Source organism: Tamandua tetradactyla, chromosome 12 (assembly GCF_023851605.1).
Source record: "Tamandua tetradactyla isolate mTamTet1 chromosome 12, mTamTet1.pri, whole genome shotgun sequence".
Taxonomy (NCBI): Eukaryota; Metazoa; Chordata; class Mammalia; order Pilosa; family Myrmecophagidae; genus Tamandua; species Tamandua tetradactyla.
Genome location: NC_135338.1, coordinates 91,300,022 through 91,319,348, shown reverse-complemented (window position 1 = coordinate 91,319,348; position 19,327 = coordinate 91,300,022). Strand labels below are relative to the sequence as shown.

The 19,327-nt window shown below is 34.4% G+C and overlaps 1 protein-coding gene across 5 annotated transcripts in view; it reads left to right on the top strand.

Annotated features, from left to right (window-relative positions):
• Positions 1-754: 754 nt before the first annotated feature.
• Positions 755-19,327, top strand: part of CHD2 (chromodomain helicase DNA binding protein 2) — a 179,146-nt gene continuing 160,573 nt past the window's right edge. The window contains exons 1-6 of one of the 5 annotated variants that reach the window (XM_077124105.1): positions 755-849; positions 3,121-3,188; positions 3,760-3,857; positions 8,867-8,934; positions 14,014-17,238; positions 17,578-17,710. In XM_077124105.1, coding sequence (XP_076980220.1) covers positions 17,649-17,710 — 62 coding nt within the window. In that variant the 5' untranslated portion in view covers positions 755-849; positions 3,121-3,188; positions 3,760-3,857; ... (1 more) ...; positions 14,014-17,238; positions 17,578-17,648. The other 4 variants (XM_077124107.1, XM_077124108.1, XM_077124109.1 and 1 more) reach the window with 4 other exon arrangements.

Sequence of the window (19,327 nt, the reverse complement as noted above, 5' to 3'; positions counted from 1 at the left end):
GTCCGCACTATAGAGCTCAAAGCAACATCGCGGCACTCAACCTAAAGGCTCCACCACCCACCAATCGCCTGCCGGAGCCCGGCAAGAAAACCAGAAACAACTACGGGCCGTGAATGGCATTAAGGCCAGCCAATCCGGGTGGAGGCCGCGGCAGGGGTGTGGTCAAAACTAGCCAGTAGTATCGAACTTGCTGTTGTTGGTAGCGAGGGAGACGCCAGCGAGCGTGCGTGGGGCCGCTCCCGGGAAGGAAAGACAGGAAGCTCGCGGAGCCAATGGCCACGGCTGGCGGGCGGCGCGCGCGTGCGCGCTGAGGCCGCGGGCTGCGGGCGGGAGGCGGGGAGGGTGGGGGAGGGGAGCGGGCTGGAGCGCCGCGGAGCTCCTGCCGCCGCCGCAGCCGCCGCTGCAGCGAAGAGGCCATGTTGTGTGGTGTGTGGGGCGGGGGGAGGAGGAGGAGGGAGTAAAGCCGAGAGAGGAGACGGGAGAGAGACACCGCACACACGGCACAAGATGGCCGGAGAGGCAGCAGCACCCGGAGCTGTCAGGCGATCGGCCGCGGCTGCGGGGCCCAGTGGTCCGCGGGGAGCTGCGCCCGGACTGCCCGTGGGCCCGCGAGAGCGGGACGGCGGCGGCGGAGGCGCGGCGGGCCGCGCGCCGACGTTGGAGCCCGCGACAGAGGCACCTGGGGTGGCCGGGCCCGCGACGCCGAAAGCGCCGCTGCGGCAGCGGCTGCGGAGGCTCCCCGGGGTCTCGGCGGCTCGGCCGGGCGCCGGAGAGAGACTCGGGCGGGCGGCTCGGCCTGGCGCTCTGGTGCGGGCGGCCGGGGGCTGCCGACGGTCGCGCTCGGACCTGGTGAGTGGCTCCCTGGCGCCTTTTATTGTCCTTTGTCCTTGGGAGGAAAAACAAAATGTCCTTGAGCGCGCGAGCGGGAGGGGGTGGCGGACCGGGCCTCGCGGGCCAGCTTTCCTGCGCGGGATTCGCCCCACGCCGGGGTCCTGGGTCCCGGGGTCCCGCGGGGCCCGCTGCAGACCCCGCGGGTGGGCGGGGGGCGGCCTCGCCGCCGGGACCCGGGCCCGCCAGGAGAGGGGCGGCGGCGGGTGATCGCAGGCGGGAGCCCGACGGGGACGCGCGAGGAGAACTGCTTTCTGTCCTCGTGAGTTGTTTTGATATCTGGGGGGGGGGATCCCTTTCAGGTTTTCCAGTGGGGAAGCTTTTTACCCTCCTTTTCTGTGAGGGCAGAACTCATCTTCCTGGTCGAATTTGAAAGAACAATGGAACCCTGACTACGTTTGAACAAAAATAAAACTTGGGGTTTTTTTTTCCCCCCTTTTTGGGTGTTGGCTTTTAACTCTTTCAAAGCCAATTTTGAAAAAGGGCTGCAGTGTTACAGATGCTAAGGTATTTGCTGTTTATTAAACCTTTTTGATGTTCAGGTTGTCTTTTAAAAATGCAAGTTGGGGGAGTGCTTCTGGTATTTCAGAAATTGCGAAGACAAGTTTACTATGCCGTCAAAGACTGTTTAATGGGAAAGGATTTGAGAATTACGGTGCTAGATGACGTTTGATTAAGGTAGTTTATTTTACCGAGGAATTACTCCAAGATCGTTTGACATCCTGTTTTTTTTGAATAAGTGATTACATTAGATGTACTGCTTGGTACTTTATAAAAGGCAATGAGGAGCCGTTATATGTAACTTCTCACACCTAAATGCTAGAACGTACTTGGGTCAGTTTCTGGACTTTTAAAAGTTTGAATTCAACATTTTATTAATTTACAAATATTGTATGTTCTCGCAAGCCGTGGTGAGCAGAACTTTTAAAAAGAAATATTCTAATCTCTTCGTGAAGTTACTTTCTCGTAGTGTAAATATTAAAGTAGGATTGCTTCGATAATGGGCGATCAAGAGGAGCCATATTTGTTGCATGTTATAAAAATCCAGTGCTTAAAACGGAGAAGCAGTATGTTGGAATATAGATCGGATTCCACAAAATTTGCAGTTCTCTGTACTTATGGCTTACACATTAAAAAAAATTGTTTGGGGAATTTAAGTTTAATGGGTTGATGAACAAACCGGAAAAGCCCGATCTTTGTGTATTTTAGAATATATTTATCTTCATTCTGCGGTGGCTCTTGTGTTGTAAAGGTGCAGATCGACATAAAAATAGTGTTGAGGAGACTTACGTAGTACTTCTGAAATCAAAGATTCTGGTTTATTCCGCCATATTTCTGAGGGTATCTTTTTTGCCACTAAAATTGCTTTATTTCCCCTACTAGCTATCATGTAGTGCCTAGATGTTACATCAGTTGCGCATATCTTGATTTTTTCCAGAATCTGTTAAGTGTCAGTTTCCGTTTTTCAAGTCAACGTTTTTGAAATTTTTGGGCACTTAAGTGGTTATTTTTAAGTGAATATTGTCAATCGAGTTTTTTAGAATCACCTGGAAGATTGAAATGCAAAATAATTGTGAAATAAATGCAAAGTAACCTTTTCACATGATAAGTGGGGGAGGGGAAGATGTTTGAGATCCTGGTTTGAAATTGAATAAAGGTCATGGATACTACAAGTTTGAACCTTGTTTAAGACAACGCTAATATTCCACTTGGTGAGATCAAATAACTTGTTCTTTAAAATTTAAAGTAACCAGGGGCATTTTAATGTCACTATTTTTTTCTGGAGGAGTTAATTTTTAATTGCTCATAATTTAAAAGATATTTCTAGATGGTAAAGGAAATTTTAATATGTCAGTTTTGAAAAGTAGAAAATTTTTCTCAGTTTTTGTGCATTGCCTAGCATCAAAATGGGGTGGGGGGGTGGGGGAGGAAAGCAAGGTCATAATCTAAAATTGTCCACAGATTTGAATTTTCTGTATTCTTTTTGATACCAATGACTTAAGTCCTAGTGTTGGCGTATGTGACCAAAAGATGAGGAAAAGAAAGACTGATCTTAAAATTAGAAATAACTGCAACCTTAAATGTACAGGTAATATACGGATGGACCATCTTTAAATTTGTCCATGGGTCTCGTTTGGAATATCTTCTCCATTGTTTAATCGCAGTGAAGCTTGGTCAAGAAGCGTGTAAAAACCAAAATACTAATAATGTCTTCCTTCTTCCTTTTAAAAGGTAACTTAACAAGATTAAGATTAATTTGGTTGCTGATGGTTCTGAACAAAACAACCCTTATATTTGAGGTAAGATTGGGGAAATTTTTATTGTTTTGACGTAAAAATAAGCTTATAAGGTTCTTATTTTGTTCTTTGGCAATTTATATTTATGTAATATAAGAACATTTCTATATGATTTTTAAAAAGGAGTGGTTATGAACATGAGTAACCTAAATATTTGAAATAATTTTGCCAGTTATTTTCATTGAATAAAAGCATATTTGCATAGGCATTGTTGCTTAATGTACTCTTTGAATAGCTTGAAATACTAAAGGTACTAAAGTCTTTGTTTAATTTTGGGGACAAGGAAAGAGTATGTTTGTAGGTAAATCATGACTCAAAGTTACACTTTTTGTTTAACTTCTATACTAAACATTGCAAACAATGTTAATCTTTAAAATTTTTAAGTAGATAATAATGGAAAATTTGAGCTAATTTCTATTCATACTAATAGATTTTAGGTAAGAACATTTGTGAAAATCAGGCATTGAGTATAGATTTTAGTTTGTTTCTTTTATAAAATAAAAAATTTAAGGTATTCTTTCTTAGTTGTTAACTGTCTTATGAATTGTTTAGAGTATTGTTTTTTCCCCAAAAGGTGTGCCATTGTGTATGCCATTTTGAAGACTGAGAATGGAGTTTTATGCTTGAGGATGAAGGAAATTTTTGGAAAAGTCTGTCTTTTATGTTGCAGAGGTAAGTAAATATTTTTGCACAACATCTGAAATTGTGGATAACAACATTGGAAAATATTACCAAAGTTTGTGAATAAAAAAACAAAAAAACTGGAGACTGTCTCTAAAAAAAGATGAAAAGAAAGAAAAATCCCATCACATTCCAATCTTTCATCAAAAACACTTTTGTATTAAAGCAGTTTGATGCCTATAATTTATTATATCAGCACAGTTAGACATTCAGTACTTCCATTAAAGTGGTGCTTCAGGATCCTGGTTAAATCTCTAAATAGATGTCACCAGAGTTATATGTCTTGGCTATCTTAAGTTTATGCTCTTTAGTCGTTGTTTTGGTGGATCAGGTAACATTTTAGAAACGTGCTAGTATTTTGCATTTGCTGGTTTTACAATTCCTACAAGGGTTGTATTTAAAAAACAGACATTTTCATATTCTCTAACAGATTGAAAATATTCATTTTACCTGTTTTCAGGAGTTTGCTTTCAAACACTTACAAAAATGAGTTATTTTCCTGAAAACTAGAAAAATGTATTTCTAGTTTATTGCTCAATATTTGCTCTAATTTATTGTTCAGCAATTATTTTTTAAGCTAAAAAGGAGAAACTAATTTTTGAGCACAGTAGGAATTGGGCCACATATGCCCAATATGCAATCTTTTGTCATATTAAAACTAGATATGTGAATGAAAAAAATAGTCCCAATGGTATATTTAAGAACACAGTCTTTATTCATAAGGTAACATGGGATCTGGAAATTGATGTCAAATAATTATTAGTAACTGGTTGACTGGAAGAAATACTGAATATAATAAGGGATATCTGGCAAATTTTTATAGTCAGCTGACCAGTTAATTAAAATGAGAGTACATTTACTTTGTCCTTGAAGTTTATGTGGATACTAAAATATAATCTTTTATTGGATTGTGTTGGCTTAGTCCCTTGATTTAAATTGATTATAAAAGGAATATTCTTACTGCCTTTGCTTTAGCGTCTTTTTTCTTTTTAACACTTTTTGCAATTTGATGAAATTTGTGTTAATTATAGCGTGTAAAAGAAAACTAAATGTTATTCTTTTGAGCTATCGTGTTTTAAAGATATAACATATGCCAAAAAAAATTTAAACACCCTTTATCCCACGCTTCTTTAATACAAACGCCAAGATTAGGATTTCCTCTGTGCAAGTGATAGAATATTTAGTTTGGCATTCAGGTTTGGTTGGGCGCTTATAAAATTGAAAATGGGGTCTCTTAAAAAAGACATCTATGTGAAGCGTAATATAAGTATTATTTAGCAATAAATGTATTATGGCCTACCAAAGGTATAATTTAATCTGTAAAAAAAAAGGAAAAAGTTAAAAGGCTAAAGAGTAAAGAGGGTGAGAAATGTTACATGAAGTTTTTTTAATCCTTTTTATCCCAGTGTAAAATCTTTAATATCGTAACCTCAAAATTAATCCCTAGTCTAATGGAATGTAGCTTTCCTTTGTATCAACAACAAAATAATGGGGGTAGAATAAGTCATAATTAAAAAAGATATGAATGTATACTTCGGTCTTCATTATATTGCTTACGTTGAATGCTTTGTATTTACTGCTTGAGCCCAAGTTTGTATAGTGGACAAAATTTTTGAGGAACAAAATTGATTTGCTCCTTAGGGCAAACTTTAATATAGGTACTATTATATTACTTTGAATTACTTCATTTCATTGAAAGGTAAATTAATATTTACCACTTAAGTGTCAATATTATTATGCTATTTAAATTACTTCATTTTATTGGAAAGGTAAATTTTGTGCTTAAGACTGAAAGTAATAAATGCTTACGGGATTTTTTTTCCTAGAATTTTGGACTAATTCTTGAATCATAAAAATTACCTGATTGAGTTGTTAATTGATGTGGATTGCATTTGCCATTCATTATAACTATCTTCAAAAATTTACCTGATGTGTCACAGAAAGAAGCCATGCCCATACTTAACCTTTTAGTGAAACGTGATACTAGATTGTATGAAATTGGTGATTTCAAATGTCAGTTTTCTTAGAAGTCTAGTTTACTGTTCACAATTATTTCTTCATTATTTAAAAATTTGGGGGATGGATGACCTTAGATTTTATCCTGTAAGGAGAAGCTTAAGGAGAAAAGTAATATGAAGGCATAATAAAGCTGCATGATATAATGGAAAATATAACTGATTAAGCAAGTAGGAGACAGGTTCTAATTTAAATTAGATTCTCTAGACCTTAGTCTCTTGTTTTGTGTATGGGATTTGGAGTTTCCAATCTATTATGATGCTGTTCAGTTCTTAAAATTGTGTGATAAAAAGTAATTGTAAAGAGTGTCTGATACTCTTATACAAACTGGAGAAAAGTTTGTTAGAATTTTTGTATTGTATTTTGAGTATATTATTTCTATGGTAAAACTATTAGAATAATAAAAGACCTGGGAGGGTAGTAGATTCTTGGACATTGCAGAGTTATTAATACTATAAATAGGACATTGAAAAGTTGATCTTAACAAAGCAGTTAAGGTGTAAAATTGTTTATAAAGAAAAACTAAGATTTAGAATGCCACTGTAAAAGCATAGGTTGCATTTTTTGAATAACTTTTATTAAATATAGCTAATCTAAAGGTTAGAGTATCTTCATGTAACATTTGCATTTGATCATTGAGGTTTCACACAACAGGATTTATAGATTGATGCCTCGTATAATCTAATTTCCTTTAAGAACTTTCTACATTTCAAAGATATACTCATTTTATCAGCTACCTTCGTGTTTCAAATTACATAGCTCACTACAAGGTTTTATTTTAATTGTCCAATTAGCTATTATTTCTGAGTTATTCTCCTTTTATAGTTTAAATTTAAGTATATTCTGAACCTCGTATTGCAAGTAAGAGATATGTGACATGATTACATAACATTCAATTGCATGTTTCTTAAATAGTTTGATAAAGTCTTGTTTTACACATTGTGTGAAACTAGGATTTTACACAGGTCTGTATTTTGGGAAACATTCCATTCTGTTGCCTTTTTGAGCTAAGACATTTATTTGAAATTAATTATTTCCCATAGATGGATTTACATCTTTAATGTATACTCTATAATCACTTTTTTAGCATATCAAGCTAGATATTTTATTAAATTTTAATGGTTTATGAATTGTCTTGTGGTAGGGGTTTCTTATCAACGTTAATGACTAGCACTACCTTATTTTTCAAGAGAATTTCTTCTATTTTGTACTGCTCTCAAATTTTACTGATTTAAATGTAAGAAATTGCTGTAAGGACGTTAAAGGTGACAAAAAGTACTCCGAGAAAAGCACAAACTAGGCTAATAATGGTAATATGAAAATTGACTAAAGCTATCTTTATTTAATGAACCAGTAACTGAAATTATTGATTACATCATACCTATAATTTAGTATTGGTTAAATCAGAAAACAGATACTGTAGCAAAAGATTAAGGATGGGTAGGAATATGAAAAAAATTGTCAACATTTGTAGTCAGAACTCTGCTTTAAATTGAATTCAACTCTCCTTCTCCAGGAAGACAGAGTACTATTTTGGATTTTGTAAACTTTGGGGGAAGCAAATGCTTTGAAATGGTAGCGATATTGGTGTCAAGTTTTATGACATCCAAGTCCTTTTCATGTTTTTAATGGAGTCAGAATTCAGAGGCCTACGCTTGTTCTGGTACATAGCTTTTTAATGAATATGTTACTAGACTAGTGTTGAAGGATTCCCCTTAGAGATTTCCTCCACCAAAAATTCCAGAAGCCATTTCCACTCTCTTCTTTGAGGATTGTATGACTTTTATTTGGTTGATGTAAGATTTGTCTTTGCTAATAAAATCCCCTCTTCCTTATAATTATAAGGTCAGTTTAAATTTAGAAGAATAAAAGTAAATGCTGCTGTGTTTCTTTTAAACTTGCCTCATTTGTTAACTTGTTTGGAGGATACTTTAGCAGCTTACTTCATTCCTATAGGTTATTTTGGAGTAAATCTTTGCTCTGTTTCTTGATTATGATTCATCAAAATAATGAAAGGAATTTAGATTTGGTGAGATAATCAGGAACATGCTCTCTAATTTAAAACCTGGCCCTGGAAAGCATTTTGGGTATTAATATTAATTTACTAAACCCTATAACTAAAACTGTGCCTTTTAAAAAATTGCAACCTGCAATGTTTTCGTATTGAACTTCCAAGCATCTTTTTTGTAACTCTGTATGCTGTGATGATTATATTTAGGAATAAGGGTGACTGAAAAAAGTAAATACCTGTATTCACAAGTGATTTAAGATGTGGGAAATACTATTTTCCATGTTCAGTTTATAGGGTATTGAAGTATAAATAGTGAAAAGTTTGGATGGCAGTTTATCTTTGTTAACAAGTATGTATTTTAGAAAGCATTAGAGTGAATTCATGTTGTTTTGGTTGATTAGATCAATAGTAAAAAGTTTGGAATGGTGCCTAAGGTTTCCTTTCTAAACACTATTTTAGAATAGTATTGATTAAAGTACATGGTAATGTGAAATATGTATGGTAAAATTAAGTAGTGAGAGAGAAAAATGGCCTTGGCAGGCGGCTAATGAAATTATCCTTTTGAAGGCTTGAACGATTAGAGGAAAGACTAGCCTATGAAATCTGAATTGTTAAGCAGTGATGTTGACTTTGTTAAACAGTGGGTTTTCAACCCTGGCTGGCGATCTGATCCACCTAGGGATCCCCAATTTTTACTGGCTAGGTTGGAGTTCTTGGGGTTGAGGTCTATACATATGTTTATAGTAACTTACTCTATAGATGAGCCTCCTTTATTGCCAAATTCAAGATTCTTGCTGGACTTTTCTATTTTCTGTTTAGATTATTATTGATCATAAATATGTGTACCTTTTGGTCTGCCAGTAAGTGACTGCTATCAGATGTTGAAGTTTCAGTATAAGTCATGACATGACATTTAATAATGCATTTTTGTTTTTTTCTGTACGTACAATTATGTTCTTTTTGTCCTCTGCAGAAATGTGAATCCTGAGACTGAATTCTAAAGGGCCTGTACAAAATAATAGACGCTGGTGGAAGCATTTTGTAAGTTTAATATAATTTATGTGTATAACCTTTAAATTTTAAATATAAATGCCATTTTGAGTAATTGTGAAACTTGTAAAATACATGGTAGTGAAATTCAGAGCAGTACAAAAATAAAGTCTACATGAGTAGATGCCTTTTGTATTATTAGATTTATATTATTAGAGTTTTGCTTATTAATTTAGTTGAAACTATTTTCTTCTTTGTTCACTTACAGTCAAGAAAAGTTAAAATACAACAAATTCATCCTTGGGGGCAAACTACCTATTTTTTTTTTTAAATACCAAAAGACACCAAATGCCTTGTTAAATTCTTAACTTTTGATCATTCCATTCTACATATATAATCAGTAATTCACAATATCATCACATAGTTTCATATTCATCATCATGATTATTTCTTGGAACATTTGCATCTATTCAGAAAAAGAAATAAAACGAAAACAGAAAAAAAATTTATACATACCATACCCCTTACCCCTCCCTTTCTTTGATCACAAGCATTTCAAACTAAATTTATTTTAACATTTGTTCCCCCTATTATTTATTTTTATTCCATATGTTCTACTCGTCTGTTGACAAGATAGATAAAAGAAACATCAGACACAAGGTTTTCACAATCACACAGTCACATTGTATATCATTATACAATCATCTTCAAGAAACATGGCGACTGGAACACAGCTCTACATTTTCAGGCAGTTCCCTCCAACCTCTCCATTACATCTTGAGTAACAAGACTACCTACTATTTTTGTAGGCAAAGATTCATTGCACCATAGCCATTCTTTGAGTTTCTTTTGATATTGTCTGTGGCTGCTTATAGAGGCAAAGTTGAGCATAGTTGTACCAAAAGGCCAGAAAGCTTAAAATATTACTTACTGGTCCTTTAAGGAAAGCTTGCCAACCCTTGTCCTAGATCCGTCTCTCTTGCACTGAGAAGCTTTAGGTTCTCTGTTTGCTACTTGAACATCCTTATTTCTAATATTTCCTTAAACTTAAAAATCTGACAAAGCAATCCTCCAGTGTGATTGACACTGGAGAGGGCTTTGATACTAGTCTACTAGAATAACCACTACTGGGGAATGGTTTTTCTAACTCCCAACCTGAGAAATTGTAGAAAAGTGTTTGTTGGAAGACTGTAAAAATAAATTTGGATGAATTCTCAAAAGGACTTTTTATATTGACAACTTTTTAAGTATGACATATAATTACATACTAGCTATGTTATAAGAATAATTATTTTTGAATCACATCTGGGAATCTAGATTCTAGATAGTATTTGCTTCTTAATGCTGTTTTAGCTTCCGTGTATAAATGGCTACCAGGGCCTGCAAAGTAGTGAAGTTCTTTTTTGTTTGTTTTGCTTTTTGATGAGAGATGGTGAGGGAAAGATGGAAAGTTTCCCATAGTAATATAAAGTTAGTAGTCTTTATGTCTAAAGAGGCTAATTGCCTGGCACATTATGTGTGTTCAATGTGTGCTTTTTGATTGTTGTATAAATGTAGTACCTATTAAATATTATTAATCAACTAGTGTTTTTGTTCTAATTGAAAAACAAAGTGTGATTGATTATTAAAACCTAAGTTTAGCACTCTAAATATTTTTTAGATATGCCTGAAAGTCAAAACTTTGACTCGATAAAAATTAAGGTGACACACTCCCAACTCTCCATCTTTTAACATGTGTATGTAGTCAAGTTTTAAACTGATAGAAACATTCAGGAAGATTTGATTTGATTATTAAACCTTAAATAAGTTGATTCCTTTTTTGTTGTTGAAATTGAACTTGTTTTCAGTGAATTACAATTGGCTGATCTTTTTCAAATCATGTTGTAGTTAGTGTTTATGCCCATCTTATTTTGACCAGACTTGTTAATGTATGTGTGAATTTCGGTGCCTTTTTTTTTTTTTTTCACATAAAATGCTTTCAAATTTCAAGACTAGTGCAGAGAAGATGAAATCAAGTCGTAAGCACCAAGAACTTTAATTATATGATGGCAAGAAGGAATTGCTACTTTAGAATATAATTTTGTACCTGTTTTTTTCTTTGATTTAAAAAAATAAGTATGTTTTAAACTAATTTAAATGAAATAAATAACGGCTTTATCAGAACCACCCATTTTTAAAATTAGAAATCACTCATCATTTATTTTCCAATTTACGGCTCCTGTTCCCCATTCCTCCCTTTTTTTTTTTTTTCGGTATGAAAAATGGGACATGTTTGCTGAGAAATAGAATAATGAGCTGTATTTTAGGGAAATCATTTAAATTCAATCCAGATTATCACTTGCTTACATTTCAACTAAAAATTCATTTTATGTCCCAGTGTTTTTGGAATAAATTTATTGAACTAGAATTTAAACATAAAGACCCCCATGCTCAATTTTCTGATCTTAACTTATAAGTATGTATAATATAGGAATTTTAAGAGTTAGTCGTTATCACTTTGTTTTCACAAAAGCTTTTCCGTTGCTTTTGGATGTTATCCTAGGATAAGCAGTTTTCCTTAAAAAAAAGTATCAACTAGTGAAAATCATGGTTGAAAAATTCCCCAAACTTATGCATTATGAGCTTGAACCTTACATATGAGATTCACAAAAGATCAAGAGCTGATAGATGATAGAATCCTAAATCAAATCAACACTTCTTCAATACACTTGGGGTAATTCACAGATTATCAAAGGGCAAATTGGAGTTAGACTTTGTCTTCAAAACCCTAGCCATTTACTTGTAGGATATTAATTTTATTTGGATGTAAGACTGATTCATAACTCTTCTCAAACTTTAAAGTTTATCTTTAAACTGACCCTTTGGGTTCTTCAGAGATTTCCTTACTATTTGAATATAATTATTCGGATTCAATAAGATTAATTTGTAGGTTCCAAAGTGCTTTGGTTATTTTCTCTGTTAATAGTGAAGTAATAGCTAATATATATTGAGGTCCTTCTCTGTTCTAGGTACTGTTGTTGGTAGGTGCTATAAATGTACTAATTCAGTTAATTCTTACTGCTGCCACATGAGATAGGTACTACTATTATTTTTATTTTTCAGATGAAGAACTTTGAGTTTTCCAGAGACATAGAGTTCACGCCTAATTTTTAATTTTTTAACATTGCTTATTTAGGCAAATTTAGTTTTTATGAGAATTTGGAATTCCATGAAAATGAGTTAACCCCTCACTGTTTTTAGGGCCTTTGACGCTTGTCTGAGTACTTTTGCTTATAAATTATAAAATAATCATTTCTGGCTTTGCAGGAGTGTAGATTGGTCATGGGGTTTTTTTTATTATTATAAGGGTTGTCAGCTTTTTCTTGTATCATTCTTTTTCTTTATTACTTTTTGACCATTTTAAATGTATGATGGATGGATGTGGCTACTAGTATTTGCTAATCTCTATTATTGCCACAAATGAATACATTTTATTGAGTAACTTTGAACTGATTTTAATTATGTCACTAGGTGTTTTTTTTTTCCCTTCTTTCTCCATAATGGTTTTAAAAGGAAATCTTATGTTATGTCCAGGGTATGTTTTACCTTTAGTCCTGTTGTACAAGAAGATAAAGTACTGAGTTTATCATTTAATGAACCAAACTGAATAAATTATACCTCTCGCCATTGAAATGGGTGCAGCTTTCTATTTATTGCCATTGAAATGGGTGCAATTTTATATGAATGTATTATTAGTATCACTGTTCATTCTAATAAGGGTTAATGACCAACTTTATTTAGAAATTGAAATTTAAAACTTTAGTTGTATCTTAACAAAAGAGTGTTGAAGATATTGATTATAATTGAGAGGAATGATGGTATTCTTATTTTTCATATATTTATGTATAGACGTGTATGGCCCTTAATTTTAATGAATGAACAGTTCAAATGGAAGTTATTTTGTCAGTCTAGGGAATCAGTGAGTTATTTGGTTGTCCTTTAAATGCTTGGGAGAAATTGACCAAATATATTAAAGAAAAATAGCTTGCTTTTGATGTTGGTTAACTTTGGTTGAGACACTTCTTCTCAATTTTTTTTTTAAGTGTAGGTGGCGAAAATATACTTGGTTAACCAAATCGCTGAAGTAGATTTTTGTATTGTATGAGGTAAACAACGTATCCTAATGATAGTTTTATGAGGCTAGAAAGTTAACTACCTATAGAGGAAAAATGGCTTTACATTTAATTACTTCCCAAGTCAGAAGGTATTTAAAGAAATTTAGTTGGAGACCTGCAAAATTAATAGAGACTAGGATTTAAAATTTACAATTCAGTTTGGTCATGATGAATCAGGATCATTTATTTATTGGTAAATTACCTGCTTTCCAGTTCAATTCCAATTATCGAAGTAATGGATTTCTTTGCTATGAGTCAGGGTTTGAATATTTTGGCAGTGAGAATATTTTATTTTTTAATTTGATGTAATTTGGAAGCATTATAGCATTTTATGGCAAATCTCAAGTCAGATTTTCCATTCTTGATCATGTTTTCCTTGTAGCAACACGTTTCCTGCATTCTCGGATGTGAAATTAAACATGATGATGACACTTATATTGGCCATTTGTAATATCTAAGCAAAATTATCTTTTGGGCTGGAAAACTATGCTATAATTTATGGTTTTTTGTTTTGTTTTGTTTTTAATCCCATGAGAGTCTTTTCTCTAACTAGTTTTTGAAGAACCTTGGAAAGTTTCTGCATTAAGATTTAGAATCCTTCACAGTAGCTATAATTAGCTTTGTAGGTTTTTAAATTTAAATTTTGATTTTCATATAGACAAGATAATTCAGTATTAACAATTCTAACACTTCACTGCCACATTTTTATGGATACTAATGTATCTGTGACAGCAGAACTTTGTTACTTGTGTATTCCTTTCTGTGAAGCTACTACTGAGAGGTAACTAAGACAGCAGCTGTGTGCAGTGCATACAACTTTTCATACCATGCCAAGTTTCATAACTTAAACTTGTTGCAAAATTAAAGCTTTGTGCATGGTAAGGGTATCTTCAAGGTGGGTAGATGTCCTCTGTTTTAAGGAATAAGATTATTGGTATTCCAACAGCATTTTTTTTCTTTTAATTTTTTCATAAAGCACCCAGTCAGCTTGAAGAGTCTCAAATGGACCCTACCACTGAGAAATCAAGATGGCAGTCTACTATGGGGAATTGAGGAAAATGGATTAATACACGAGTGCCGTGATAATATACAACCATAACCATGACAGGGTTCTTTTAACATGGATTCCATGAAATGAAGACAATAGGTTTCTTACCCAACACAAATGGACAGTGGATTTGACTTTGTAAAGACTTCTTGTATCATTAAAACCTAAGTACATTTTTGACATTTGGAGATGAAAGATGGCATGTTAATATAGATGATAGTTTGTATGCTTGGAATTTCTTGCAGTTGACTTGTATGAGTATGACCTTATGGAATGTTAACTTCAATAAAATTTCTAACATTTTGAAATTTCTCAGTTTGGGCTTTTTTTTTTTTAATGGAAGTTTGATTAAATGTTCAATTATAGTCTTAATAACACTTTGAACTTTACAGATGCCCAGCAGTAAAGTATACTGAATAAAGCTGGTCAAATGGAAATGAAAATGGTATGCTAGAATGTTTTATTTCGTTGATTTAAGATTTGTCTTTGTTCACCAAATCATGGAAATGTATTCATGCTTTGAGATGGTCATTCAGTTGAAATGTTACTTCATTTGTGCTTTTCCTGTCAACACCTTGAAAAACAACTTAACCAGAGGGTAATAAACGAATATTTAGTATGTCATGAGACTATAATGAATTTTTAAAGGAAAATACCTTTTGGCCAAACGAATATTTACTATGTCATGAGACTATAATGAATTTTTAAAGGAAAAAATACCTTTTGGCCCACAATTTAGGATGCATTCAGTATTTCTCTGTTACTTTGTTGATGGAAAAGATCCTTTTTATCTCTGCTTTTTAATATTGTAAGTAAATGCAGGGCAATAGAAAGCTCTAAATATTTAAATTGATGGGCCTGTTTTAATACTAGTCAAAGAGGTGTTGAATTTATAGGAAAGAGTCCTTATAATATTTATAAAAGAACTTAAAATTTTGTGGTATAGTAATGCTTATAATAAATTTTATGTAAATTTGCCATTGGATTATTGGTTTGTGGTTTTCTTCGGTACAGTTGGGAATTTAGATTAAATGACTCAAATCGTGCCATAGATTATGCTTACATTTCAAATTCTAGGTGAATATCATTTTCATTGATTGTAATAATCTAATTCCAGTTTCAGTAATTACTACAAAGTTGTGGTGGTCTTTAATTTGATAGGCCAAATGGATAATTGATTATATTTTCCCATTATACAGAAACAAGGTATAGTTCAAGTCAAAATTCTTTTGGATAAAAATTAGTCATACTGTCTTTATGATTACTGTCAAATACCATAGTGTGCATATCTGTGATCAATACATTGCAATATTTGTTCTCATTGGTGGAGTGAAGTGCTTGTCTTTGTTTAAATTAAACAGTGGAATTTTGGATTTGATTTTGTTACAAAAGCTAACCTTTTTATAGAGTGTACAGAGTTGAGATTGTGCTTTGATAATGGATTTTATATTTACCTAGATTTAACATTGTTTTTTAGTATGACTAAAAAAGAATGGATTCAGTGAGGGAAGGAGATGATTCTTGCAAGTTATATTGTGATAAGGAAGATAGATTGGATTTTGGGGGCATGTGACTGTACTTATACTTAATTTTACTTGTTTGATTGAGGAGTTTTGTGAAAGGGTGTTGAATAATTGCTTTCTTTTGGCACAATAACGATTTATTTCCATAAATCTCATGTTTTTAATATTAAGGAGAATTTGCCCTGGATCATTATTTTGGTAACTTGCCATCAGATATGACCTATTTTTATTTACTTGGAGTTGTTGAAATGGGTGTGTAGATAAAATTGGATTCGAAATTCGAGAGAAGAGTTGGGATATGTGTGTTCTGTTGATTTTTGGGGTGGAGTTTCTTGGGTTTGTGATGGTAGGTCCATACTCTTGAATTTGAAGAGTTTTGTTTTGCTTGAATCAGTAGGGAAGTAAATATATTGTGGTTATGGGAATTTTTTGTGGGTAATGTTTCCAAGGTTATATAACGGGTTAAGGAATTTTGTGAAGAAAAATTGAAATTCTTGAATTAAAAGCTGGTTGCATTAGCTTTTGCTCTAATGCAATTGAACACTAGGGAGGCGCTCTTGAGTTGTAAAAGTTACCCCTTTCTTCCATTTGGGATGGAAATTTCCCTTTAAACTTTGTCTTTAGATGATTTTTAGGCATTATAAAGAAGTGAAGACTTGAATTTTAAGAAATTGAGGTTTGCTTTTTGTTTTTTTTTAGGGGGGAGTCATTTTACCCATGGAGGGGGTAATATTTAAAAAGATTAGTATTAAGGCTTAGCTGTAGATTCTGTAGGAATTATCCCTCTTTCAAAATGGCTTGACAAAAACACTACTTCCTGTCCAGAGAGGAAGTTATTTTAGCTCAAGGACTGAAATATTTAGCAGATCTTTAAACAAAAGGAACAAATTACATTTCTCTCTGGCTTAAAAAGGGTGCCTGAGCAAGAGGGGGTTAAGAAGCCCTTCCCCCTTCCCTTGTTGGGGTAGTCTGGAGGGGCAGAGAGGAGTGGGGGTGGGGGTCCTCTGGCTCCCTGGGATGGAGGATCTTTTTTCTTTTTTTTTTGGTAGAGATGAAGGGGTGGGTCTATGGTACATCACCTGAGTTGTGGGGTAAATGTAGAGAGTGTCAATCAAAGGCAGAGCTCTCAGAGCTGGGAAGGAGGCTCTAGATGGCGGCTGTGCCTTAGAGAGAGCGCGCTCTGCTCCCTGTCTTCGCCTCACTTTACGCAACTTTCTCTAACTTTCGGGCAACCTCAGGGGGCCCCCGCAGCCCCCTGCCTCTCCTAGGGACTTGCTAGGGTCGATTTGGACCTTTTTTAGGGAGAAAAGCAGCTTTTAGAAGCTTTCTTTTCGTGCCTTGTTGGAAAGAAGCAGCCGTACTGAGAGCCCAGGTCGTTGTTTTTTCCAGCTTAGAAGCCATGGCGCACCTCCATTTTTGTGCGCTCTCCTAATGGAGGTTTTTTTTCCTTCCGGACCTGTTTTAGTATTAATTATTGCCTTTTTTTTTCGGTCAGTTAACATTTTGAGGATTATTTAATTTATTTTTCGGTTTTAAACGGAGGATTTTGCTTTTAATTTTAATTTCTTGGGATCTGCTATTTTTCTACTACTAGATAGGACTCTCGCTTTGGACCTATTACATGGATCAGGTAAGTTCTCGATCATTAGTGATAATTTTAAAGACATATGTTTTAAGTTTGCTTTATTTTCTGTAAATATGAGAAATTCCTGGATGACGCAATAAGATACAGAGATTGTTATTTGTATCCAGTGTGTTACTTTGGAGAAACTTTCCTTATTGATAGTGATGCTTCCCCTATACAGTTTATCCTGCCTTTTTTTTTAAAGGAAAAAATAGAAATATGTATATGTATTGGTGTTTACCGTTGTTGTATTACAGCAGTATCGTTATATCGTCAGGACTTTGCTCCTGATGATTAAAAAAACGATAGAAGCCGGGACCTTACCTTTCTTTCAACTTTTGACAGTAAATACCTGGGCACAGGACTTCAAAGCAATCACAGATTTCCCCTCCCCCTTAATATTTAAGAATTAAAAGATGATGAGAAATAAAGACAAAAGCCAAGAGGAGGACAGTTCGCTACACAGCAATGCATCGAGGTATGAGCTATCAACTTTATTCCTTTTTTCTTTTTTTTTTGGTGGGGGGGGAACCGCAGCTTACATTGTTTACTTTGACAGACATGGATTACTGTCTGTTTTATTTTAAGTATTTTACTAATTTGGATTCATTTTTTAAAGCATGACCTTGAGATTGCTAATATGCCACACCCTAATTTTTTGGTAGCAATTTATGAAAGTTGAGTTGTGACTTAAGGCCTCTTACAGCAGTCAAAAGGTAGGGTACCTTTATTCAAGGGGGCCTGTCCTTTAAATGATGCTTTTTCTGACAATAAATTTCAGTTTTTAGGTTTTTTTGTGCTGCAGAAAAATGACCTTGTCGGTTTAGCCATTGCTGCATTGCACCATTTTACATACAAGGCAAATTTTTTCTTTGAAGAATCTAGGATATCCAAACTTGTAACTGAGGGCCATAGAGGAGCCTTGTAGTAGTAAATTATAGTAAATAGACATTTGAGGAAGTTACATGAATGAAAAAATGTACATGTTAAAAAGAAATTGCCAAAAGTATCCTTTGACTGATGTTACTCAGTTCATATTTTTATTTGACTCTGTATTTCTTTTGATACAGTTGACATTTTAGGAAATTTTGATATGATTTCTCAAAACCTTTACTTTGATGACTACAGTTTCTGTATTTATGAAATCAACTCTGTAATCACAAATCCTGGAATTCTGTTGGTATTCTTCTGTTTCTTCTGTTACTGTGATTATATCAATAACTGTATATTTTTACGTTTGAAATATTTTAAGATTTGCGTTTGTATGGTTTATATGCAGACAGTGCTTTCTGGTTGGTAGATGTAGTATTTTATCCTCACATTTTAGTTGTAGATGCTTTAAAATTTTATTGATTTATTTCGACAGAGTCATCTGGAATGGTTTATCTTCTGAAGCTTTTTAATGTACCATTTGTTCAAATAATATGTTGCAAAATCTGCTGGAGTACCTTGTTAGTGACCAAGTAATAAAACCTTTAAGATGATTTTGTTGTATGATCTCTGTATATTAATTTTTAGGATAAGGCATTTCTTGATTTATGTTCTTAACAATTATTAGAACTATAAATTATAAATCATACAATTAACAAGGATGTGATTAGTTATGTGATTTTTCCTCCCCATTTTGCTTTTAGTTTTATAATTTTATTATACATTAACTTATTAAGCTAGTGAATTTGAAAGTTTTGAACTTGGTTTGCTTATTGCAAATGCTGAATTTTATGTTTTATTACACTTCATAATATTTTGACCCTTCTTTTGAAAATGTTTCCAAATTCTTTTGCAAATTGGGTTGCACACAGTTTGGAATGACTCTTTTGACTGAATTGCCCATATATTTACCTAGGTTATATTTAGGACAGAAAACATCCCGGTTAATCCTGAACTGATTTCTCTAGAAAGTAAGGGCCATTTGAAGAAACAGGAATCACCCTCCCCCACCCCCAGGTGTAAAATTATTAAAGAATACGATACCTAAAATTATAATACCCTTGCGTGCATGATTTGCATAGTCTTACATGGGTTTTTGCTTTCTTATACAAGGTTTGTGGTTAACGTTGATCAGGTTATGCTTTCTAATTAAAAAATCAAGCAG